This window comes from Eubalaena glacialis, chromosome 1 (assembly GCF_028564815.1).
Source record: "Eubalaena glacialis isolate mEubGla1 chromosome 1, mEubGla1.1.hap2.+ XY, whole genome shotgun sequence".
Classification (NCBI taxonomy): Eukaryota; Metazoa; Chordata; class Mammalia; order Artiodactyla; family Balaenidae; genus Eubalaena; species Eubalaena glacialis.
In genome coordinates, this window is record NC_083716.1 from 207,844,391 (window position 1) to 207,871,018 (window position 26,628).

Genomic DNA, 26,628 nt, shown 5'->3' on the forward strand with positions numbered 1-26,628 from the left:
TTTCCCTTAATGTAAAATAATGGCCTTGTCCATGGTACAAAGAGTGTCTTACACAGGAACGGTCAGTGCGTATAGCTTGTCCTCCCAGTATATGTCCTGAGACTATTATACTTTCTCTACCTCTTAAAATTTTATACTTATCATGCAGAAAACATCTTTTGGTGAATGACTTCAATTTAGTAATATTTAAGGAAGAGTGTCTCTATTTTTTCTTCATTTTTGCCAAGAAATCCCACTCCCGGAAATTCCCTGTCCCTTTCCCTCCTTCTTCAACCCTCTTACACATGTATACAGGTATAATTTTATGTTTCTTCTTCTTGGTCTCAGTTGTTTTAAGTCCAGGAAAACCAGTGTCCTTTCTCTTTTTCCATCTCTGTTCCTTTCTTTACCTAGTTTTCAAAATTATCACAAGTATAATGATGATAATAAAATTGTACAGAAGAAAAAAATCATACATTTCAAAGTGAAATTGGGGGAATTCCCTGGCAGTCCAGTGGTTAGGACTCCACGCTTTTATTGCCGAGGGCCCGGGTTCAATCCCTGGTCAGGGAACTAAGATTCCACAAGCCGCACAGCATGGCCAAATAAATAAATAAATATTTTAAAAAGTGAAATTGGTAATAGTATAAAACCAGTGGCATCAGTCTTTAAAACTCTTTAAAGTTCCTTGAAGTTTACTTCAGAATTAACTGCAGAATGTTTTACCTACTCCATATATTTGTTTATAAGTATTTTCATCAGTGTTTTTCTATTTGTATCAGATTATCTAGACTTGTATGTTATCAAAGCAGATTTATAAAAGAGAAATGCAGCTGTACATTAGGTTAATTCATTTTGTATGTCAGAGCAAGGATACCATTTGAGAAATTAAGGGAGGTTTTGTCATCTTTACAGTGTTTTGTTATTTAGCATGAATTATTTTTATTATACACATGAAATGTCTTTATTCATAGTTAAACATATAAATTTTTTCCAGTCCTACCTACACATTATGCATATATTTTTATTACTATTCTTATGCCACCAGATAATTGAGAGATGAATGTGCAATAAGAATAGCTACCATTTATTTATTTTGTGTGTGATGTGATGTATCTCCATTTCACAGTTGCAAAAACATAGATTCAGAGGGGTCATATGGTTAATAAATGGCAGAATAGAATTTGAATTTAAGTTTACCATTTCACAGCCCATCTTCTTTCCATTACACTAGCTCTGCCTTCTTACATTATTGCATAGTTCATGACATTTGTTGCATATATATGTATCAGAATTATCTATTAAATTCCATGCACTCCAGAAAGGAACACTTCAGCTTTTGGTCTTTGTATTATCTTGCAGTTAAAAATAATTTGTCACATTCTTTCTTAATATTTCTGTAGTACAAATGCACAGTAAAAATAATTCCATTGAATTAATGTAGTGAGAATAATTCTTTAACTTACTTAGTGGTATGCTTTAGAAGTAAATATGATTAAAGAGATTACTTGGCCTGTTTCTGAAACATAAATAATACCATCATTAAAGGTAAATACCATCTTTTAAAACATTTATTCCTTGTATTATATGTATAATAATTTTTAAAAGTCACAGTCAAGCAGCATAGATAACTCTAAATCATGTATAAAAACTTCTCTGTAGTAAGTCGCTTATCTTAGAAAATTTCAAGTACCTTCTTTACTTACACACATTATTCATATAATTAACAGTCAGAAATTACAGAAGGACTGTGATATGATTTTCCTACTTTGTGTTTAACAAACATTTTATGTTTAAACAGGTATCCAGCAGCCGCAGCCTTCCAGTGATTCACTGCTTTTGGAAGTAGTGAAACAAGTAAAAGTTAGTGATATGGAGGAGGATAAATTAGATCTTCCTGAAGAGGAGATAACAGCCAGAGTAAATATGTATGTATAAGTACTTGAAAGAATTTAAAATTATTTTATTCTGAGAAATGGGATTATAAAATTGTGGAAAATATTTGCTTGAAATTCTAATACTATGCATTCCCAGAATCCAACAATTGATACTATATATCAGCTGTTAGGAGTCTATTAGTGTTAACTGAAACTATTGAAGAAGGCTTCTTAGGACTGGGTTAATTTGGAGCTGGACCTTGAAACTAGAAAATATTTTGAGCTGAATGATAATGAAAATGTATCATATTTATGGGATACAGCTGAGGTATTTATTTGGAAAGTACAGTGTGAAATATAAACTTTTAAGCAAAAGGAAGAAATTATAAAGATAAAAGCAGAAGTCCATGAAAGAGAAAACCAAAAAACAAAAAGAAAGATCAAAGAAAACAAAAGTTGGTTATTAAAAATCAGATAACCAAACAATAAACCTCCAGCCAGACTGGTTAGGAAATAAAGACAACATAAATTACCAGTATCAGGAATGAAAGAGGAGATAACGTTACAAATACTAAAATGATTGAAAAGAAATACATTAAAATAATTAAAAGGAAATGATAGGGACTTCCCTGGTGGTCCAGTGGGTAAGACTCCACACTCCCAATGCAGGGTGCCTGGATTTGATCCCTGGTCAGGAAACTAGATCCCGTATGCATGCTGCAACTATAAGAGTTTGCATGCCGCAACTTAAGAGTCCACATGCCGCAACTAAGTCCGCATTCTGCAACTAAAAGATCCCTCATGCCGCAACTAAAGATCCTGCATGCCTCAGTGAAGATCCCGTGTGCAGCAACTAAGACCCAGCGCAGCCTAAACAAATAAATAAATATTAAAAAAAAAATTCCAGACATCATTAAAAAAAAAAAAAAGGAAATGGCAACTTTATGCCAATAAATTTGACAATTTAAATGAAATGGACAAATTCCTTGAAAGATATAAATTATCAAACCTCTCCCAGGAAGAAATAGCCTTAGATATATTTTAAAATTTTGAATTTGTAGTTTAAAAGCTTCCCCTAAACAAATATAAAACATATTCATTTTCTCATCTCTCCTTTGTGTTATTATTACCATACATATTAAACCTGTATATGTTTTAAGCCCAGCAGTACAGTTTAATGCAGTTACTGTTTTATGCACTTGTCTTTAAATCAGTTAAGAGAAGAAAAAGCTATGTAATTATGCTTTCCTTTATATTTCCCTGCATATTTACCTACTTATACACTTCATTTCTTGGTGTACATTCAGATTACCATCTGGTGCCATTTCCTTTTAAGCCTGAAGGACTTCCTTTAGTATTCCTTGTAAGGAAGGTCTATAAGCCACAAATTCTAGTCTTTTATCTGTGGAGATTTTTATTTTGTCTTCATTTTTGACTACTTTTTAAAAAATTGAGATATATTTTTTGAAGATTGAGATTCACTTAACGTAAAATTGACTATGTTAAAGTGCACAGTTCAGTGGTTTTTTAGTATATTCACAGAGTTGTGCAACATCACCACTATCTAGTCCAAGAACATTTCCATCACCCCAAAAGGAGATCTTATACCTTTCAACTGTCAGTCCCAGTTTTCTCTCCTCACATCCTCTAGCAACCACTAATTGGCTTTCTTTCTCTATGGATTTGCCTATTTTGAACATTTCATGTATTTCATTCAATATGTTGTTTTTTATGTCTGGCTTTTTTCATTCAGTTTAATGTTTCCATCCATTTGTTTTTATGGCTGAATAATATTCCATTATATGGATATACAGTTTTTGTTTATCCGTTCAGCAGTTGATGGACATTTATGTAGTTTCTATTTTTTTTTTTTTGGCTGTTATGAATAATACTGCCTTGAATATTCATGTATACATTTTTGTATCAACTTATGTTTTCATTTATCTTGGGTATAAAAAAAAACTAGGAGTGGATTTGCTGATCATGTGTTAATTCTACGTTTAACCTTTTGAGGAATTGTGAAACTTTTCACAATGACTGTACCATTTTACATTCCCTCAGCAATGTATGAAAGTTCTAATTTCTCCAACTCTACCCCAACTTCTACTATTCTCTGGTTTTTTTTTAAATTTATGGTACCATCCTAGAATGTTAGAGGTGGTATCTTGTGATTTTAATTTGCATTTCCCTAATGACTAATGATGCTGAACATCTTTTTATGTATTTGTTGGCCGTTTATATGTCTTTTTTGGAGAAATCTTTATGCAGATCCTTTGCCTATTTTTTAATTGGGTTGTCTTTTAGTTATTGAGTTGTAAGTGTCCTTTACATATTTTAGCAACAAGTCCCTTATTAGATACAGGATTTACAAAAATGTTCTCCCACTGAATTGTTTTTTTTTACTTTCTGTTGGTATCTTTTGATGTACAAAAATTTTTTATTTTGATGAATTTCCTTTCATCTATTTTTTTCTAAGAGTTTTATATTTTATCTCTTATGTTAGGTCTTTGATCCATTTTGAGTTAACTTTTGTATGTGGTGTGATGTGTAGGGGTCCATATTAATTCTTTTACATGTGACTCTAGTTGCCCCAGCACCATTGCTTTTTCTTTTGAAGATAGTTTTGCCAGATATAGAATTCTTGATTGACAGTTTTTTTCCTTTCAACATTTTGAATATGTCTTTCCACTACCTTCTGGTTTTCACTACCTTTTGTTTTTGATGAGAAATGTGCTATTAACCTTTTTTATTGTGTCCTGTATTGTCATGCTTTTAGGTTATTCTTTTTGTCCTTGGCTTTTAGTACCTTGGCTTTAGGACCATGTATGGATATCTTTGTGTTTATCTTGCTTGGAGTTCATTGAGCTTCTTGGATGTGTAGATTAATTTTTTTCATATTTGAGAAGTTACCAGCATTATTTTTTCAAATATATTTTGGCCCTTTTTCTCTGTTCTCTCCTTCTGGGTCTCCCTTTGCACATATGTTGTTTTGCTTGATGGTGACCCTTTGAGGTTCTTTCATTCTGCTTGATTCTTTTTTCTTTGTGTTCTTCAGATTGGACAGTTTCTTTTGATCTATCTTCAAGAGCCCTGCTTCTTTCTCCTGCAAGTTCAAATATGCTGTTGAGTCCTTCTGGTGAATTTTTTGTTTAGTTATTTTGCTTTTCAATTTCAGAATTTCTCGTTTGGTTCCTTTTTAAAATATATATATAATTTCTATCTCTGTATCAATAATACTCTATTTGACTAGGCTTTTTTGCCATAATGCACTTTGGTTCTTTAAACATAGTTTCCTTTAGTTCTTTTCATGTATTTTTATGATAGCTACCTTGAAGTCTTTGTCTACTAAGTTGAACATCTGAGGTCCCCCAGAGACAGTTTCTTTTTACTGCTTTTGAGTTAATGGCCCATATTTTCCTGTTTCTTCCTATGTCTCATAATTTTTGTGAAAACCATACATTTTAGATAAATTATAGCCACTTTGGTTTCTAATCTCCTCCCTTGATGCTGGTTGTTGTTGTTGTATTTTTGTTTGTTTAGTGACTTTTCTAGATTGAGTCTGTGGAGTCCATTTTACCTGCAGTGAATGCCACTGATATCTGTACTTACTGGATTTTTGTTTTGTTTTATTTTTAAAGCCTTGCTTACTAGGGGTTGCCCCTGGGTCAGCATAGCTTAGTGGTCAGCCAGTGATTAGTTTGTTTTTTGTGTTTAAACCCCTTGATCAGTAACACTGCCACTCTTTGCCAGTGGATCTGTATGTGGTTTAGAGAATGCATTCAAATTTGATGATTTACACATCTGCCCTGACTTTTACTTGTTATGATTATAAAGCCTCACATTCAGCCAAGAATGAGTAGCTGAGTCTCAAGTATATAATTTATTCTGGACATCACTTTGTTTAGGTTATAAACAACACATGGCAAATATTTCTCAGAACTTATTTTAATACTATAAATTGACCAGGTTCATGGGACTTCCCTGGTGGCACAGTGGTTAAGAATCCACCTGCCAATGCAGGGGACACGGGTTCGATCCCTGGTCTGGGAAGATCCCACATGCTGCGGAGCAGCCACGTGCCACAACTACTGAGCCTGCGCTCTAGAGCTTGCGAGCCACAACTACTGAGCCCGTGTGCCACAACTACTGAAGCCCGCGCGCCTAGAGTCTGTGCTCCACAGCAAGAGAAGCCACCACAATGAGAAGCCCGCACACTGCAACGAAGAATAGCCTCCGCTCACCACAACTAGAGAAAGCCCATGCACAGCAACGAAGACCCAATGCAGCCAAAAATAAATGAATAAATAAATAAATAAATAAATTTATTTTTAAAAAAAATTGACCAGGTTCAATAATATCCTTTGTTGGCATAAGCAGGTTTTTTGGTTAATATAATTTTAGTAATTTTTAAATATGTCCTTGATTATTTTCAGGGTACTGGGTGGGGTAGTTATCTAGGGAGCTATCTTTGGTTTTGGTAGATTTTTTAGTCAGCCTTTTAATGGGATTTTATTTTCTTTCTTCAAGGACTAGTGAATTCAGTGGATGTCAGTCTCATTCATTTTCAAATGAAAAGCCAAAACTCTTTGTTTCATAGAATAGAAATAACCTTCAGACTATTTATTCTCTCAGGTCACTTATTTCTCTATTTCATCACTGTGAATATTGGAATTTCACTATTTAGGAAAACATTCTCAGTTTTTTTTTTAAGCTTAGCTTTAATGGTTGCAATATTCCCAGTTAGGTTGGTGATACTTGTAAAGCTTCTCATCGAAATCCATTGGAAACAAAATTAGATTTAGTCATTGCTATCCTGGAAATGAGGCAAATGTGAAATATCTAGGACCAGAGAGCAGCTGGCTTGAAGGATATACTTGAATAACATTCCATGAGTCATAGGAGTTCTCATTTCTGTACTTTGCAGTTAAAAGTCACCTAGGTCACCAGAAGACTGTCCCTTCCCAGTTATTTCCTCCAAAAAAAATAATTGATAACAGTCCTCCAAATATGAGATGACTTCACTTTAAGTATGGTGTGGCAATAGTGGCTCCTTGTATTATCTCCATTTACACTATCAGGGGATGCTATGATGATGATGCTCTAGCTTTTGTTGCTCTTGAAACATCTCATTTTACAGTTTAAGAATCAATCATAATACTTCTAATATTTATGAAACACCACTAATGATACAGTCCTTTATTCACAGATTCATTTATTCCCTGGGTCAATTCATGTCTGCCAAATATAACAAAAAAACATGACCAGTATTGCTGCATGTTTGAACCATCCTCTACCAGTAGTATTAAAGATTCACTATATTTTGTTTTAACGGGTCATATACAATTGAAATGTAAAACATGTTTTTTGAAACTTAGTTATTGGGTAATAAGTATATTTGGACATATTTAAGTAATTTCATATGCAGTGGAATGGTTTTTGTAGAAAATTCAAGTACTCTTTCTTGGATAGTGATTTTACAGACATGAGATTCGTATTTGAATATGATGTTATTTTCCATTTACACAGAATACATTGTTGGATGTTTTTTGTTTGGTTGGTTTTTGTTTTTACAGTGATGAGAAAGAAGAACAGGATCAAAAAGAAAAATTGGTGTTGTTGGAAGACTGTGAACTCATTACGATAATTGACATAATTCCTGGCAGATTAGAAATCACTACTCAACACATTTACTTCTATGATGGCAGCATTGAAAAAGAGGACGGTGAGGAGTTCTGGGGGAATAATTTCTGTTGTTCAATAGTTAAGTATCCAGTTTATCAATCATTAATGAGAAGAAAGCGATAAGGTGGGACTGTAGAATTGTAGTCTACCATGTAAAAGGAGACATGGAAAGTCAGTATGGAATTAAATTTATTATCAACAATGTACTGAAGGGAATGCTTCCTTTTTATTATCAATGTTTTTAAAAAGGTTTGGCTACAGGGGATTGCTATAAACTTGTTATAAAATACAATTTTACTTTTATTTATATGTACACTTGTTCCTAGAGGCTTTTCACCTAATCCTTTATCTGAAAATAAAAAGATATTTAAATCTAAGCTGCCAACATAAAGAGAAAAGGAAAAATGTTTCTAAGATATAACATTCAGAGTTATTCTCTGTTCCAATGGAAAGGAAGTAGAAAAGCTATAGAATTTTAAAATAGTCTTAAAAGAAACAATTTAAACATCCAATAAATTTAACAAATGGTTTTCATCATACAGAAACTGAACTCCTTTTCTGTAGTGCTACTTTTGTCAGGAACTAGGAGATATTTTCTGCATAGCATGAGTAACTTTTTGTGGTACCCCAGTCACAAGATTGTTTCTGTTTTCAGGAGTAGGCTTTGATTTCAAGTGGCCTCACTCTCAAGTTCGAGAGATTCACCTACGACGGTACAACTTAAGGAGGTCAGCCCTTGAGATTTTTCATGTTGACCAATCCAACTACTTTCTCAATTTCAAAAAAGAGGTATGTAAGATGCTACCTTTCTGGAAGCCCCAGACTGTTAGCTTGAAATTATTTTCCAACTAGTGAGCTGTAATGAAACTTCACAACTCTACTCTTTCATCGAGTCAAAATATATATTAGAGAAAAAAAAATACATACCTTTGGGACTAAGCAGTATATGCATTTTTGTTGGAATTTATGTGCAGGTGTTTGGAGGATATTTGTTTTCAGTTTTTATATATAGGTAGATAAAGAAGTCAATAGAATATTGAGTGTCAGCTGATAGGTGTCTCACAGTATCCAGTTATGAAATAATATGCAATATATATGATATAACTGGATTTATGAAATTAGGCTGAGTTCAATTCAACAATAGTGGAGCCTGTGTAATCAGGAAGAATAATGGAACATGTCGTTTTTCTAGGAATAGAGTAAATTCTTAAATAGTGTAAGTGGTTAAGAGATTGCCACTGAAGCAGGTTACCTGGATCCAAGATCATTCCACCACTAGCTCTGTAACCTTTGACCCGTTACTTGCCCGCAGCCTTCCTTCCCTCTGTCATATACTTGAGGTCAGACTTGTATCACAGTCTGATAGCTCTCTCCACCTTGCCTACCTTTCTCTCCATTTTCTCTCACTGTCATCTCTCCTAATAAAATCCTGCATTTTCAATTCTGTCTTAGCATTTGCTTCTCAGATGACCTGGATTAGCATAGTCAATAACTAAGTTTCTGTTCATTTGTGAGTTCCAGGTTTATTTGTAGATGATTTGATTCAGACATTTAAAGAGCATTTTTATATTTTTACAAAAAGATAATTTTTTACTGTTAAAAATAAATTTTCCCCCATAGAAAAATACAATGTATGTGTTTTTTAGAAAGCTATTTTATGTAAGTAAACCAAGCACACTCCTATTGAATACTATACTTTTGTAAATAGTTTTTTGTTTGTTTGTTTGTTTTTAGATCTAGTGGTATGTCTTTATTTTGTTCCATTTATTTAATTCATTCTTTTGGTGGATTCGGGGCATAATAAGTTCGATTCTTATTGGTAGATATAAGATGCTAGAAGGGTATACAGGGAGAAATGACAAATATCTCCAGTTGGAAATATAAGTGTAAGGTAGACGTTAGGGTGGTAAATATAGATCTGGAATCAGGAGCATGTGGGTAACAGATGAAATTATGACAGAAAATAATATCACCTCATGAGCAGAACAGAACAAGAAAAGGAGTAGATGATGGTGGAACCCATTGTCAGTTTAAGGAGTAGGTAAAGGAAAAGGAGTTGGTGAGAGACTGAGAAGGTTGATCAGAGAGTGATGTAAGACATGGAGAGTAGTGTCCTGGATGATACGTAGGGGAGAGTTTTAGGGGTTGATCAGTAGGGTCTAATGACATATATCAATAGAATGAAGCCCAAAACAGATCATCGAATTGGAAAATGAGGTCAACTGCACTGAAACAGTTCATCCAGATTGCTGTGACAAAATTACCATAGGCTGGATGGCTTAAACAACAAATATTTATTTCTCTTAGTTCTGGACTGAAAGCTGGAAGTTCAAGAGCAGGATTCCAGTGCAGTCAGGTTCTTGGTGAACACCTTCTTCCTGGTTAACAGATGCTGTATCCTTACACGGTGGGCAGAGAGGGAGAAGGAGAGAGAGGATGAGAGAGAGAGAAAGAGCTAGCTCTCTGGTCTCTTTTTTTTTTTCTTTTTTTTAATTTTTGAATTTTATTTTATTTACGTTTTTATACAGCAGGTCCTTATTAGTCATCAATTTTATACACATCAGTGTATACATGTCAATCCCAATCGCCCAATTCATCACACCACCATCCCCACCCCCCCACGGCGTTCCCCCCTTGGTGTCCATACGTTTCTTCTCTACATCCGTGTCTCAATTTCTGCCCTGCAAACCGGTTCATCTGTACCATTTTTCTAGGTTCCACATATATGCATTAATATACGATATTTGTTTTTCTCTTTCTGACTTACTTCACTCTGTATGACAGTCTCTAGATCCATCCACGTCTCTACAAATGACCCAATTTCGTTCCTTTTTATGGCTGAGTAATATTCCATTGTATATATGTACCACATCTTCTTTACTTATTCGTCTGTTGACGGGCATTTAGGTTGCTTCCATGAACTGGCTATTGTAAATAGTGCTGCAATGAACATTGGGGTGCATGGGTCTTTTTGAATTATGGTTTTCTCTGGGTATATGCCCAGTAGTGGGATTGCTGGGTCATATGGTAATTCTATTTTTGGTTTTTTAAGGAACCTCCATACTGTTCTCCACAGTGGCTGTATCAATTTACATTCCCACCAACAGTGCAAGAGGGTTCCCTTTTCTCCACACCCTCTCCAGCATTTGTCGTATGTAGATTTTCTGATGATGCCCATTCTAACTGGTGTGAGGTGATACCTCACTGTAGTTTTGATTTGCATTTCTCTAATAATTAGTGATGTTAAGCAGCTTTTCATGTGCTTCTTGGCCATCTGTATGTCTTCTTTGGAGAAATGTCTATTTAGGTCTTCTGCCCATTTTTGGATAGGGTTGCTTGTTTTTTTCATACTGAGCTGCATGAGCTGTTTATGTATTTTGGAGATTAATCCTTTGTCCATTGATTCGTTTGCAAATATTTTCTCCCATTCTGAGGGCTGTCTTTTCGTCTTGTTTATGGTTTCCTTTGCTGTGCAAAAGCTTTTAAGTTTCATTAGGTCCCATTTGTTTATTTTTGTTTTTATTTCCATTACTCTAGGAGGTGGATCAAAAAAGATCTTGCTGTGATTTATGTCAAAGAGTGTTCTTCCTATGTTTTCCTCCAAGAGTTTTATAGTGTCCGGTCTTACATTTAGGTCTCGAATCCATTTTGAGTTTATTTTTGTGTATGGTGTTAGGGAGTGTTCTAATTTCATTCTTTTACATGTAGCTGTCCAGTTTTCCCAGCACCACTCATTGAAGAGACTCTTTTTTCTCCATTGTATATCCTTGCCTCCTTTGTCATCGATTAGTTGACCATAAGTGCGTGGGTTTATCTCTGGGCTTTCTATCTTGTTCCATTGATCTCTGTTTCTGTTTTTGTGCCAGTACCATATTTTCTTGATTACTGTAGCTTTGTAGTATAGTCTGAAGTCAGGAAGTCTTATTCCTCCAGCTCCGTTTTTTTCTCTCAAGACTGCTTTGGCTATTCGGGGTCTTTTGTGTCTCCATATAAATTTTAAGATTTTTTGTTCTAGTTCCGTTAAAAGTGCCATTGGTAATTTGATAGGTATTGCATTGAATCTGTAGATTGCTTTGGGTAGTATAGTCATTTTCACAATATTGATTCTTCCAATCCAAGAACATGGTATATCTCTCCATCTGTTGGTATCATCTTTAATTTCTTTCATCAGTGTCTTATAGTTTTCTGCATACAGGTCTTTTGTCTCTTTAGGTAGGTTTATTCCTAAGTATTTTATTCTTTTTGTTGCAGTGGTAAATGAGAGTGTTTCCTTAATTTCTTTTCCAGATTTTTCATCATTAGTGTATAGGAATGCAACAGATTTCTGTGCATTAATTTTGTATCCTGCAGCTTTACCAAATTCATTGATTAGCTCTAGTAGTTCTCTGGTGGCATCTTTAGGATTCTCTATGTATAGTATCATGTCACCTGCAAACAGTGACAGTTTTACTTCTTCTTTTCCAATTTGGATTCCTTTTATTTCTTTTTCTTCTCTGATTGCCGTGGCTAGGACTTCCAAAACTATGTTGAATAATAGTGGTGAGAGTGGACATCCTTGTCTTGTTCCTGATCTTAGAGGAAATGGTTTCAGTTTTTCACCACTGAGAATGATGTTTGCTGTGGGTTTGTTGTATATGGCCTTTATTATGTTGAGGTAAGTTCCCTCTATGCCCATTTTTGGAGAGTTTTTATCATAAATGGGTGTTGAATTTTGTCAAAAGCTTTTTCTGCATCTATTGAGATGATCATATGGTTTTTATTCTTCAATTTGTTAATATGGTTTATCACATTGATTGATTTACGTATACTGGAGAATCCTTGCATCCCTGGGATAAATCCATCTTGATCATGGTGTCTGATCCTTTTAATGTGTTGTTGGATTCTGTTTGCTAGTATTTTGTTGAGGATTTTTGCATCTATATTCATCAGTGATATTGGTCTGTAATTTTCTTTTTTTGTGGTATCTTTGTCTGGTTTTGGTATCAGGGTGATAGTGGCCTCATAGAATGAGTTTGGGAGTGTTCCTTCCTCCGCAATTTTTTGTAAGAGTTTGAGAAGGATGGATGTTAGCTCTTCTCTAAATGTTTGATAGAATTCACCTGTGAAGCCATCTGGTCCTGGACTTTTGTTTGTTGGAAGCTTTTTAGTCACAGTTTCAATTTCATTACTTCTGATTGGTCTGTTCATATTTTCTGTTTCTTCCTGGTTCAGTCTTGGAAGGTTATACCTTTCTAAGAATTTGTCCATTTCTTCCAGGTTGTCCATTTTATTGTCATAGAGTTGCTTGTAGTAGTCTCTTAGGATGCTTTGTATTTCTGCGGTGTCTGTTGTAACTTCTCCTTTTTCATTTCTAATTTTATTGATTTGAGTCCTCTGCCTCTTTTTCTTGATGAGTCTGGCTAATGGTTCATCAATTTGGTTTATCTTCTCAAAGAACCAGCTTTTAGTTTTATTGATCTTTGCTATTGTTTTCTTTGTTTCTATTTCATTTATTTCTGCTCTGATCTTTATGATTTCTCTCCTTCTGCTAACTTTGGGTTTTGTTTGTTCTTCTTTCTCTAGTTCCTTCAGGTGTAAGTTTAGATTGTTTATTTGAGATTTTTCTTGTTTCTTGAGGTAGGCTTGTATAGGTATAAACTTCCCTCTTAGAACTGCTTTTGCTGCATCCCATAGGTTTTGGATCGTCGTGTTTTCATTGTCATTTGTCTCTAGGTATTTTTTGATTTCCTCTTTGATTTCTTCAGTGATCTCTTGGTTATTTAGTAACGTATTGCTTAGCCTCCATGTGTTTCTGTTTTTAACGTTTTTTTCCCTGTAATTTATTTCTAACCTCATAGTGTTGTGGTCCAAAAAGATGCTTGATATGTTTTTAATTTTCTTTAATTTACTGAGGCTTGATTTGTGACCCAAGATGTGATCTATCCTGGAGAATGTTCCGTGCGCACTTGAGAAGAAAGTGTAATCTGCTGTTTCTGGATGGAATGTCCTATAAATATCAATTCAATCTATCTGGTCTATTGTGTCATTTAAAGCTTGTGTTTCCTTATTTATTTTCATTTTATATGATCTGTCCATTGGTGTAAGTGAGGTGTTAAAGTCCCCCACTATTATTGTGTTACTGTCGATTTCCTCTTTTATAGCTCTTAGCAGTTGCCTTATGTATTGAGGTGCTCCTATGTTGGGTGCATATATATTTATAATTGTTATATCTTCTTGGATTGATCCCTTGATCATTATGTAGTGTCCTTCCTTGTTTCTTGTAACATTCTTTATTTTAAAGTCTATTTTATCTGATATGAGTATTGCTACTCCAGCTTTCTTTTGATTTCCATTTGCATGGAATATCTTTTTCCATCCCCTCACTTTCAGTCTGTATGTGTCCCTAAGTCTGAAGTGGGTCTCTGGTAGACAGCATGTATATGGGTCTTGTTTTTGTATCCATTCAGCAAGCCTGTGTCTTTTGGTTGGAGCATTTAATCTATTTACGTTTAAGGTAATTATCGATATGTATGTTCCTATGACCATTTTCTTAATTGTTTTGGGTTTGTTTTTGTAGGTCCTTTTCTTCTGTTGTGTTTCCCACTTAGAGAAGTTCCTTTAGCATTTGTTGTAGAGCTGGTTTGGTGGTGCTGAATTCTCTTAGCTTTTGCTTGTCTGTAAAGCTTTTGATTTCTCCATCAAATCTGAATGAGATCCTTGCCGGGTAGAGTAATCTTGGTTGTAGGTTCTTTCCTTTCATTACTTTAAGTATATCATGCCACTCCCTTCTGGCTTGTAGAGTTTGTGCTGAGAAATCAGCTGTTAACCTTTTGGGAGTTCCCTTGTATGTTATTTGTCGTTTTTCCCTTGCTGCTTTCAGTAATTTTTCTTTGTCTTTAATTTTTGCCAGTTTGATTACTGTGTGTCTCGGTGTGTTTCTCTTTGGGTTTATCCTGTATGGGACTCTCTGCACTTCCTGGACTTGGGTGGCTATTTCCTTTCCCATGTTAGGGACGTTTTCGACTATAATCTCTTCAAATATTTTCTCTGGTCCTTTCTCTCTTCTCCTTCTGGGACCCCTATAATGCGAATGTTGTTGCATTTAATGTTGTCCCAGAGGTCTCTTAGGCTGTCTTCATTTCTTTTCATTCTTTTTCTTTTTTCTGTTCCCCAGCAGTGAATTCCACCATTCTGTCTTCCAGGTCACTTATCCGTTCTTCTGCCTCAGTTATTCTGCTATTGATTCTTTGTAGTGTAGTTTTCATTTCAGTTATTGTATTGTTCATCTCTGTTTGTTTGTTCTTTAATTCTTCTAGGTCTTTGTTAAACATTTCTTGCATCTTCTCGATCTTTGCCTCCATTCTTTTTCCGAGGTCCTGGATCATCTTCACTATCATTATTCTGAGTTCTTTGTCTGGAAGGTTGCCTATCTCCACTTCATTTAGTTGTTTTTCTGGGGTTTTATCTTGTTCCTTCATCTAGTACATAGCCCTCTGCCTTTTCATCTTGTCTATCTTTCTGTGAATGTGGTTTTTGTTCCACAGGCTGCAGGATTATAGTTCTTCTTCTGCTGTCTGCCCTCTGGTGGATTAGGCTATCTCAGAGGCTTGTGCAAGTTCCCTGATGGGAGCGACTGGTGGTGGGTAGAGCTGACAGTTGCTCTGGTGGGCAGAGCTCAGTAAAACTTTAATCTGCTTGACTGCTGATGGGTGTGGCTGGGTTCCCTCCCTGTTGGTTGTTTGGCCTGAGGCAACCCAACACTGGAGCCTACCTGGGCTCTTTGGTGGGGCTAATGGCGGACTCTGGGAGTGCTCACGCCAAGGAGTAGTTCCCCGAACTTCTGCTGCCAGTGTCCTTGTCCCCAGACCCTCCAACACTAGCAGGTAGGTCTGGTTCAGTCTCCCCTGAGGTCACTGCTCCTTCCCCTGGGTCCCGATGCGCACACTAGTTTGTGTGTGTCCTCCAAGAGTGGAGTCTCTGTTTCTCCCAGTCCTGTCGGAGTCCTGCCATCAAATCCCACTAGCCTTCAAAGTCTGATTCTCTAGGAATTTCTCCTCCCGTTGCCGGACCCCCAAGTTGGGAACCTGACGTGGGGCTCAGAACCTTCACTCCAGTGGGTGGACTTCTGTGGTATAAGTGGTCTCAAGTCTGTGAGTCACCCACCCAGCAGTTATGGGATTTGATTTTACTCTGATTACGCCCCTCCTACCATCTCATTGTGGCTTCTCCTTTGTCTTTGGATGTGGGGTATCTTTTTTGGTGAGTTCCAGTGTCTTCCTGTCGATGATTGTCCAGCAGCTAGTTGTGATTCTGGTGTTCTCGCAAGAGGGAGTGAGAGCATGTCCTTCTCCTCCGCCATCTTGGTTCCTAATCTGTAAATAGTTTTAAAAGCGCGTTTGTATGTGGTATCTAAACTTCATAACAACGTTCAGATTAGATATGGCAAATTCCATTCCTTTTTTTATAGATGAGGAAACTGAAGTTCAAAGATTAATTTTATTTCTTTACATTTGTATAACCCTGATTAATTCACAAAGCTGTAAGGGTAGAGATTATTATATTTAATATACAAATGAGACTCAGTAAATTAATTGATTTGCCAAGATGATTAGTAAGTGACAGAACTGAATTTGAACTAGAAGTGAAGTAGTTTTTTGATTCAATGTCTGAAGATTATTCCATTATATACTATAAAGTTCTAAAAAAAATACATGGCATAATTTTGTTAAGCCTTGTAAAATAGAGAAGTTAAAACCATAATCCTCTATTTATATGAAATGTTCGGAATTGGCAAATCCATAGTGACGGAAAGTAGTTTAATGGTTGTTAGGGGATGGGAAGAAGTGGAAATTGGGGAGTGATGGCTAGTGAGTATGTAGTTTCTTTTGAGGATGATGGAAATGTTCCAGAGTTAGATAATGTAAATGGTTGCACAACTCTGTGAATATTTAAAAAAGCCCACTGAATTGTATATTTAAAAGGGTGAATTTTATGGTATATGAATTATATCTCAATAAATCTGTTAATAAAGCCATACTCCTGGTTTGTCTTGATCAATTTTTAAGCCATAAAGTGCTTTTTTTTTTAATAGGTTAGGAACAAAGTATATAGCAGACTGTTGTCACTTCATTCTCCAAATAGTTATGGAACCAGATCACCACAGGAGTTATTCAAAGCATCAGGATTGACGCAGGTAGGAAATTTTAAGTCACTGATTTGGTGTTCATTTTATATCTCAGACTTTTGCTTAGAAGTAAAACTTCCTTCTTTCAATTATTTTATTTTGATTATGCAACTGCTCTTCTTCCATTCAGATTGATCTTATGAATTATCTTTGAATCTTTCTGTTTCCCTCACACATAACAGTGCCCTGTCTCCAGTTCGCATGTCATTCAGTTCATGGGCATATCTTATAAATTCTTCTTTTTTAATAGTGTTCTTTTTAAAAAGCAGCACACAGGATTTTTTTTCTTAATAATAAAAATAATCCATGCACAAGAAAAAAATGGGAAAATAGAAAAGACACCATGGAAAAAAGGCAAAAAAAAAAAATTCTCCAATCCTTCTATCTGCCAAAGCTAACTGATGCTTTTGTGTATTTTATCCTCACATATATCCCAACATCTCTTGAATTTACACTGTCCAAAGCCAAAGAAAGGCCCTTGTTTTTTGCTCTCTAGGGTTTTAGTAGTCTTCCAATTAGGTTCTCTTGCCTCCTGGCTCTCTCCTTCCTCCTACATATGTGTTAATCTTTAAATGTTGCTCTTGTTCAAAAGCCATCAGCAATTGTTTCCTATCGTCTATGGAATAAGCTTTATTTAATAGAGTATATTTCCTGCTTTCTGTGGAATAAACTTTATTCATTAAAGTACTGTTTCCTCAGTTTGGCACTCAAGTACAGTTATAATTGGGCTTTCTATAAAATCTGTATACATAGATTCATTTCTCACCATTTCCCATAAATATGTCCTTTGCTTAAGGCACACAGTAAACTTAAAGGTGTGTATTAATCTGTCAGCAAAATGCTTGAGCATGCCTACACTGTGTAGAGTAATTAGTAGTCTAAGTACAGTAAGATGATTAAAAAAATAATGTTTATGTCTTCCTTTAGAAAATTTTTATATCTGTTATAGCAAAATCCCATTTACCTTTGCTCTATAAAAGTAGTTTTCTGAATATAATGTTTATTTAAAATTTGTAGATCATTTTAGTACATTGAGATACTGATTTTTTAATATTTACACTTATGAAAATTTCAATTTATGACAAAAATTTCAAATTTGGGCAGTCCTTCTAGAATTAAAAAGTTTTAAGATATTCAAACAAAATACTTTTTAACTGAAGAAAAGACTTAATTCTTATAGAAGACCTTTTAGATTGTAGTGTAGGAACTTTCTTTTCCTTTTCTAGAGACAAATTTTTAAAAGGAAGTGAATTTAGGAAAAGCATATTGATTTTACCTCCCTGTTAAATATTTTTTAAAGCTTCATTCCTTTATCAAAAAGATGATAGAGATAATGGGAACAAAAGATTATTTTAGTACTGTCAGTAATAGTTACTGATTTCTAAGAGATATAGATTAATTTTGATTTTTTCTTTTTTTGTGCTGTCTAGAAATGGGTAAACAGAGAGATATCAAATTTTGACTACCTCATTCAATTAAATACAATGGCAGGACGAACCTATAATGACCTTGCACAGTATCCTGTGGTGAGTTTTATATAGATCTTGTAAATATGGAATTACCTTTCAGTTTTCTAATACACAAAATATATGTGGATGATATCTAGTTTTTATTTTTAAAAAGATATAAAAACTGATTTTGCCTTTCTGTATATTTCTACCCTATTTTCAAGAAGTATGTAAATATGAAGAGTATTTTAAAAATAAAAACCCTTTTTCTTTCACTTCATTGAAAATATTCCAGTGGAATTACAGGAAATAATGCTTCTGGTTATTGAACTAAAGATGAGTAAACATTTGCAACAGGGAAGAAATAAAGACTATCCCTTTTTGTCTTAGATAAGCATTTATATTAGATATGGAGATGGTAGCCTCTCTAAGAAGGAATGTCTAAATTGTAAATTGTGGCTCTTTTAGTTCCCCTGGATTTTACAAGATTATACTTCAGAAGAGTTGGATCTTAATAACCCATCTGTATTTCGAGATCTATCCAAACCAATTGGGGTAGTTAATGATAAAAATGCCAAAGCCATGCGAGAAAAGTAAGTGCTTTTCATCCCTTTTGAAAGATGCCCATAGCTTGTTTGCATTTGTTTTGATTTCGGCTATGGCCAACCAAGTGTTACTTTTTTTAAATGCACACTACTTTTGATAATCAGAGTCTGGTAATTCCTTCACTAAGTTTTCTTGAAAATACATCAGTTGTCCTTCAAATATCTTAACTATAGTCTGTGTATTTTCCTTCATTACCAAAGTTAAATTGATATTGTTTAGAATTTGTTTCACCTTGTAATAAGTATGTGCTAAAAGGTAATAGGTTCTTGAAATTTTTCTCCCCAGGTATTTTAGACTTAATAACCTACAAATCTAACATTCCATCTAATATAATATTTTGGTGGATATAAAATTAATAATACTAACCTGTTGTTCACCAATAATGTGAATAAAGCACAGTGAAATGTGTGAAAATTTAGAAAGTGATATTTGAATAAGGAAAGGAAAAATTTATAGTTCTATATATTTATGAGCCACCCTGTAAACATCTCATACTTTTTTTTTTATCCAAAGCCAGCTGCTGACAGTAAAAAATAATCTAATTTTAATTTTCCTTTTTCTCCGTGTGAACTTGTGGATGACTTGTCAGTTATGACTTCTAGTAATAAAGACAAAGAGCAGTTCTGCAAACAAACTTAGTTGTAGATTTATTTGAGGGTTGATGGTACATTATTTTTTTTTCCCCCTTTTTGTTTGCAGATCTTCCCCAGGACTTTTTGCAGTGTTTAGTATTTGATGTACTAAATGGAATTTTGCTGTGTATATATTACCCTACTGCCATTAGTCAAACTGTTAACACTGTTCCACAGGAAATATAAATTAACTTATTTTATAGATAATCAAAGATACAATTTAATTTAAATTTCAGTAGTATATTTTTTTGCATAGGTACAAATGACTTTGACCCGAAAACTTTCTTTATTCTCCTGAATATTAATGATTTCTATGTAAAAGGAAATTGACCTTAGCTTGATGAACTGATCAGTATTTTGGTTTAAAAATGTCAATGTTTATTGCTTCCAAAAAACTGTTCATTCTTATTTAGATATTATACCCACTAACTCAGATGTTACCATTCAAAACAATTATAGGATCAGTGATAGTTCTTGCAGAATTATTATATATATCCTTTGCTGATAATCTGATTTAGACCTTCTTCTATTCCACCATCTCCTTTTTTTTTCCTTTTTTAAAAAAATTTTATTAGAGTATAGTTGATTTACAATGTTGTGTTAGTTTCAGGTATACAGCAAAGTGATTCAGTTATACATATATATATATTCTTCTTTTTCAGATTCTTTTCTCATATAGGTTATCACAGAATATTGAGTAGAGTTCCCCGTGCTATACACATCTCCTTCTTTTACCTTTAGATCATTAGACATTCATTTTTACAATTCTTGACTGTCCTTCTATATTTTTTTCCATTATCTTGGCCACAAAAGGATGTCTAATTATCACATGCTTACAATAAGCAGAAAAATAGAAACAACCTAAATATCTATAAGTAAATAGTTAAATTGTATATTTGTACATCTACTTGTTATAAATACCGTGTACCTGTTAAAAATAGACTATTCAGTCGTTTTGTAAGATTTAAAAAAATTTTTATTGTCATGTAGTTGATTTACAATGTTGTTAGTTTCTGCTGTACAGCAAAGTGAATCAATTATACATATTTTGTAAGATATTAATAGAAAATTGTTAGATGAAAAAATAAGTTGTGAACAGTATATAATGTATAGTGGTTTTATATTAAAATATATATTTATATTAAAATATATATTAATTCATAATTCAGGATTGACACATATTCATCAAAATGTTAATATTAATTATCTCTGGGAAGTGCAATTGTAATTGATTTTAAATTTCTTCATTTTTGGTAGTTTCTCTCTGGTTTCTAATTTATCTATAGTGAATATGTATTATTGCATAATACAAAAGTGTTCCAAAATCCAATATTAGTGCTGTTTTATTGTTCAGAAAAAAGTATTAATAAATTTTTTTTCATTTATTAACATGACGTGATGATACAAATACATAGTTTCTTAAAAACTGTGTTTTCAGCAATACAATACAAGCATATGTCCTTCTAAGTTAATTTTACTATTGTGGTTATAAAACTTTAGTTTCTTTTTTTAGATACGAAAATTTTGAGGATCCTATGGGAACTATTGATAAATTTCATTATGGTACTCACTATTCAAATTCTGCCGGGGTTATGCACTATCTTATTCGTACAGAACCATTCACCACCCTCCACATCCAGCTTCAGAGTGGAAGGTATGTTTTGGGTAAATAAGCTATTTTCTTAAGACTGTATGATAGTGTTGAAAACTCTTTGCCTTCATGTCGTGTACTGTTATAACAGGGCCTTATCTTTTTTTTCTCCTCTGTTAGGTTTCGATTCATATACTAGCCCCGTAGATAAAAGCAGCCAAACTAGTTTGAGAACAGGTCACTCAAACTGACTTACACAAATGACGTTTAAGGTGAATTCCTTTTTACTGCTATCCAGTAAGATTACAAATTTCCAATAAACACATGATTAACATCGTTAGTCATCAGGGAAATTCAAATCAAAACCAAATTGAGATACCTCTTTACCCGCATGAGGATGGCTATAATAAAAAAGACAGATAATACCTACTGTTGATGAGTATGTCGAGAAATTGGAATAATTATGTACCGACAGTGGGAATGTAAAATGATGCAGCCTCTGTGGAAAACAGTCTGGCAGTACTTCAAAAGGTTGAAGATAGAATTACATATTACCCAGCAATTCTACTCCTACGTATATACCCAAGATAACTGAATACATATGTTCATGTAAACACTTGTACACAAATGTACTTAACAGCATTATTTATAATAGCCAAAATATGGAAACAACAAAAATGCCCATCAACTGGTAAAGGAATTAATAAAATGTGGTATACCCATGCAATAGAATATTATCTGGCATGAGTTAATAAAGGGAATGAAAGATTGATATAAGCTACAACATGGATGAACCTTGAAAGCAGTACGCTGAATAAAATAAGCCAGACACAAAATGCCATATATTGTATGATTTACATAAAATGTCTAAAATAGACAAATCCATAGAGACAGAAAGTAGATTAGTAGTTGCTCAGGGGTGGAGGGAGAGTGAATGGAGAGTGACTGCTATTAGATGCAGGGTTTCTTTTTGGAGTAATTAAAATGTTCTAAAATTGATTGTGGTGATGGCTGCACAGCTCTGCATATACTGAAGGCCATTGAATTGTTCACTTAGAGCAAATTATATGTATGTTAATTACGTATCAGTAAAGCTGTTCTCCCCCACCCAAACAAAAAGATTCTGCCATTAAAGCTGTACCTCTCCTTCAATTTGAATATACCATTATTAGACTTTATTGATGACACAGTCATTGACTATAATTAAATTTAGAGTTCTGCTAAGTTTAGCTCTGCTTCAAAACAAGGTTGCTAGGCATAAAGAGTCATATTAGTCATTAACTGTCACTTAGAAGTTATCATTTATGGAATAAATCCAGGAAAACACTATCAAAGGAGATGAAACAGAAGGGGTTTATGCTGTTTGTGTTTAGCCAGAACAATAAAATTGCAGCATGACCACGTGAGCTTCTTTCAACTACCATAGGCCCATGATGGAACTTGAAAATAAAGTTAAAATAAGATAATAGTATATGCAAGTAAAGTATAAAAGCTTTAGCTATAGAACTATTTCCCTAACTCACCCTCTGGTTTTTAGCAAAAGAGTTTGTAATGATACTTATGTATCAAGGATTAAATCAGCAGCATTTCCATAGATCGTTAACTATGTATATAAATACTATAATACTTAGAGTGATATTTAAACTCTGTAATTTTAAAATATCCAAATAATATTTATTCACTTTCTGTAATAAATTTTACTGATTAAAAATTATCTCCACATGCAGGTTTGACTGTGCAGATCGACAATTCCATTCCATCCCTGCTACCTGGCAGGCTCTCATGGACAATCCATATGATGTGAAGGAACTTATTCCTGAATTCTTCTATTTCCCAGAATTTTTGGAAAATCAAAATCGTAAGAAATAGGAGATTAAAAATTGGACTGAACAGGTCCCAATGGAGAATCCTGAAAAATATCTTTTAGGACATTTTTGTGATGACCTCTAGATTATTTAAGGTTCATTCTGTCGTGTATTATTCAGTGACAGGGCTTAAATCATGTTCAGGTACTAGTCTTATCTTCTACGGAAGTGCTACAGTGAATAAGATAAATGAGTCAAATTTGAATTGGTAAGAGAATTTATCAGAGTACAGTGTTTACTAGAGAAGCAAAAAATGGCTATATGCTATTTCAGCTATAAATCTCCATGGGTTAAAAGTGTTTGAGTTAGATAAGATGAAGATTTATACCAGGGGTCAGCAAACTATAGGTTCATGGGCCAAACCTGTGGGCAGACCCATGTGTTTATAAATAAAGTTTTATTGGAATACAACTAGCCAATTCATTTACATAAACTGTGGCTGCTTTCACAGTATAATGGCAGATTTGAGTAATTGCAACAGGGACCATAGGGCTCACAAAGCCAAAAATATTTATTCTTTGACCCTTTGTAGAAGTTTGCTGACTCCTTTTTCAGCAGAAGACAGGAGGCAAGTTGAAAATAATGACTGGGTATAAGTTACCACAATATTTTAAAAACCATATTACGTTTTTGAAGAAAAGAATCATAGAGTGAAATATGGTCTTTAAAAATGTCCAAATACTTTTTCTATGAGGTAGTTTTAGATTTATTTTAAGTACAAATAAGGAAATTGGCACGGTTCTTACTACTGGTGTTCTTTAGGGAAATTCCAGTGTCAAAGGGCTGTTACAACTTCTTTTTCCTCCCCTAGCACGTAATGTTAATGTTTGACCCTTTGCTTGCTCAGTAGAATTGTTTGTCCTGCTGGTGAAAGCATATCCAGGACTTCATGACCTTCAGTTGTGCACTCTGGGGCAAGTTGTTGGAGGCAAGGCATCTAATTCTCAGAGTAAGGCAGTTAGAAGTGGTCACCTTCAGAAAATCAGATGCAACTGTTGACTAAGTGTGATCCTAGACTCTTAGTCAGCCAGAGGATTGGAGTCTTCTAAAGCAGGGTGTCTGGGATAGTAGGAATGAGCAGATTAAATTTGGATACAGAATTTAAGGTTTGCCTAGCTTGACAGTTACTCACATTCACCACAGCTAGTTGCTGTCTTGTACTACTGTCCTGGTGGCCTCCAATTCTAATTATACATTGCCTCTTTATTTGAAATGAGCTGGGTAGGAGAAAGCAAAGTATGTTAGAATGACAACAAATATTAATAAAACCAACTCAAAATTGTGCAAGCAAGAAAATTTTAGTACTTTCCATAATAAAAATCCTGAGATATGGTAACTTAACAACATCATCAAAGCCAAGTTCTTTCTGTATTTTTACTCTGCTGGTCTGGGTGTTTTGGCTTTGTTCTTAGCTAGTTACTGTCATGATTACAAATAACTAAAGCAATTCTAGGCATCATAGGCAGATACAACAGTGTCTTAGAAGGAAGTGGGACTTTTAATTCTTTGTGTCCTTTCTTAAGTTTGAGAAACCCTTTCTCATAATCTCCCTTCACTGTCCAGAGCTGGGTCATATACCAATCCCTATGCCAGTCACCTGCAACAAGCATGAAATATAGGGCAGGATGGATACCTGAATAAAAGCAAGGTTCTTCTGCCAGATAAGGAGGAATGGCTATCAGGTGGCCAACAATATCTGCTATACAGTAGTTGGGTTAAGGCCACACACCCTGTGCATCCTGTCATTCTGTGACACTTAAACCTCTCTTCAGCTTTAAGGGCACACTGATATTTTTAGGCAGCATCTTTAATGAAGGTCTTATGTGTTAACACTTTTCCCTTTCCACACTGTATGAACAAGAAAATCTCATCTTTGGGACAATTTTGTCAAAAGTACTGTGTTCTAACTAGAATGAGCAAATCTTTACGTCAGTATCTGCTTAAAATAGTGGTATATAAATATATTGTTCTTCCATAAGACAAACAAGTCATTTTAAGTTGTAAGTTACACCAAAAAGCTCTAAGGAGCTCTATTTTGTAAATTAACCTTTAGAAGGACTATGTTAATTATTTTTAATGTAAGAAGAATGCTTACTGTTGCATTTTTGTTCAGGTTAAGGGTTTTGGTCATAACTATAATTTCCTCCACTTTTTTCAGCAAAACAACTATTATCTGATTTACCTTCTAATAACTAATTTTAAACTATCTTATTTTCATTTACCTTTTTCATCAACTGATAAAATGCATTCCAATAAATAAGAATTATTTTTACCTGTTCAATAAATTTATATGAAGATGGGAACTTGATGGGGGAAGGGATAGATTGGGAGTTTGGGTTTGACATGTACACAGGGCTATATTTAAAATAGATAGCCAACAAGGACCTGCTGTATAGCACAGGGAACTCTGCTCAATACTCTAATAGCCTTAATGGGAAAAGAATTTGAAAAAGAATAGATACATGTATATGTATGGCTGAGTTGCTTTGCTGTGCAGGTGAAGCTAACACGACATTGTTGATCAACTATACTCCAATATAAAATAAAAATTTTTTAAAAAGAGAAAGGAACTTGATTCTCACCTTTTACTCTTAATAAAAGAAGAAGAAAAGCCTTCAGTTTTGCTAAGGAATATACCTTTTTATTTGTTTTACTTGATTTATTTAAATCTAAAATGATTTGATACATTTATCTTTTACATGTCTTAGAATTTAACTTGGGTCGTCTACAAGTTTCCAGAGAACTAGTAAATGATGTCATTCTCCCCAAATGGGCTAAGTCAGCTGAAGATTTCATCTATAAACATAGGAAAGCTCTGGTAAGATTTTTGTGTTTAGTTATTAGACAAATCAATAAGATAAAGATATATGTGTTTTCCAGAGGATGATGGAATAAAGTATATCTATTATTTTCCTGGATTAATTTGTAATCTATTATATGTGCTGTTTTAGAAAGTATAATATAGTAATTTATTTTGAGGTTATGGATCTTCTGATATAGTGAGACTATAGTAGTACAGTCCCATGGATATTTGCAAAAAAAATTTTTTTCACTTCTATAAGATATCTACCTATTGTATGTGAAACTATTTCAGTCACCAAGCTGGTATAGTTTGATTTTCACAGTTCCCACATTTGTTTCAAATCTAACAAGAATAAGTACTTTTTTTTTCCTCTGAAGGATTCCAGTAAGTTTTTAATAAGACAGCTAAATAAATCCTAAATGCCACTTAAAATTTTTACTATTTTTTTTTCCAAACTATAACCCAGGTACTATTTTTTATTTTATTTTATTTTATTTATTTATTTATTTATTTATTTTTTAAACATTTTAAAAATTTTTTTAAATTTTTGGCTGTGTTGGGTCTTCGTTTCTGTGCGAGGGCTTTCTCTAGTTGCGGCAAGTGGGGGCCACTCTTCATCGCGGTGCGCGGGCCTCTCACTATCGCAGCCTCTCTTGTTGCGGAGCACAGGCTCCAGATGCGCAGGCTCAGTAGTTGTGGCTCACGGGCCTAGTAGCTCCATGGCATGTGGGATCTTCCCAGACCAGGGCTCGAACCCATGTCCCCTGCATTGGCAGGCAGATTCTCAACCACTGTGCCACCAGGGAAGCCCCAATTTTACTAGTTTTTTAGCTAAATTTCCATTTTGGAATTGAAGGACTAGTGAGAGTTAGTTTAATGTTGCTATTGTGTTATTATCTTGCAGATTATGCTTTTTCCCCCCACAAGAGCCCACTTAGCTTTCTATCTAAACTGAAATGTTATAGATTCTGAAACTAAATAG

At 34.3% G+C, this 26,628-nt stretch overlaps 1 protein-coding gene across 1 annotated transcript in view; it reads left to right on the plus strand.

The window, feature by feature from the left end:
- Positions 1–26,628, plus strand: part of NBEAL1 (neurobeachin like 1) — a 173,657-nt gene that overhangs the window by 124,916 nt on the left and 22,113 nt on the right. Inside the window, exons 36-44 of the mRNA XM_061186681.1 lie at positions 1,781–1,907; positions 7,430–7,578; positions 8,194–8,327; positions 16,609–16,710; positions 18,132–18,227; positions 18,618–18,742; positions 20,901–21,041; positions 22,706–22,836; positions 25,552–25,661. Of these exons, the coding sequence (XP_061042664.1) occupies positions 1,781–1,907; positions 7,430–7,578; positions 8,194–8,327; positions 16,609–16,710; positions 18,132–18,227; positions 18,618–18,742; positions 20,901–21,041; positions 22,706–22,836; positions 25,552–25,661 (1,115 nt within the window). The remainder of the gene's footprint in view (positions 1–1,780; positions 1,908–7,429; positions 7,579–8,193; positions 8,328–16,608; positions 16,711–18,131; positions 18,228–18,617; positions 18,743–20,900; positions 21,042–22,705; positions 22,837–25,551; positions 25,662–26,628) is intronic.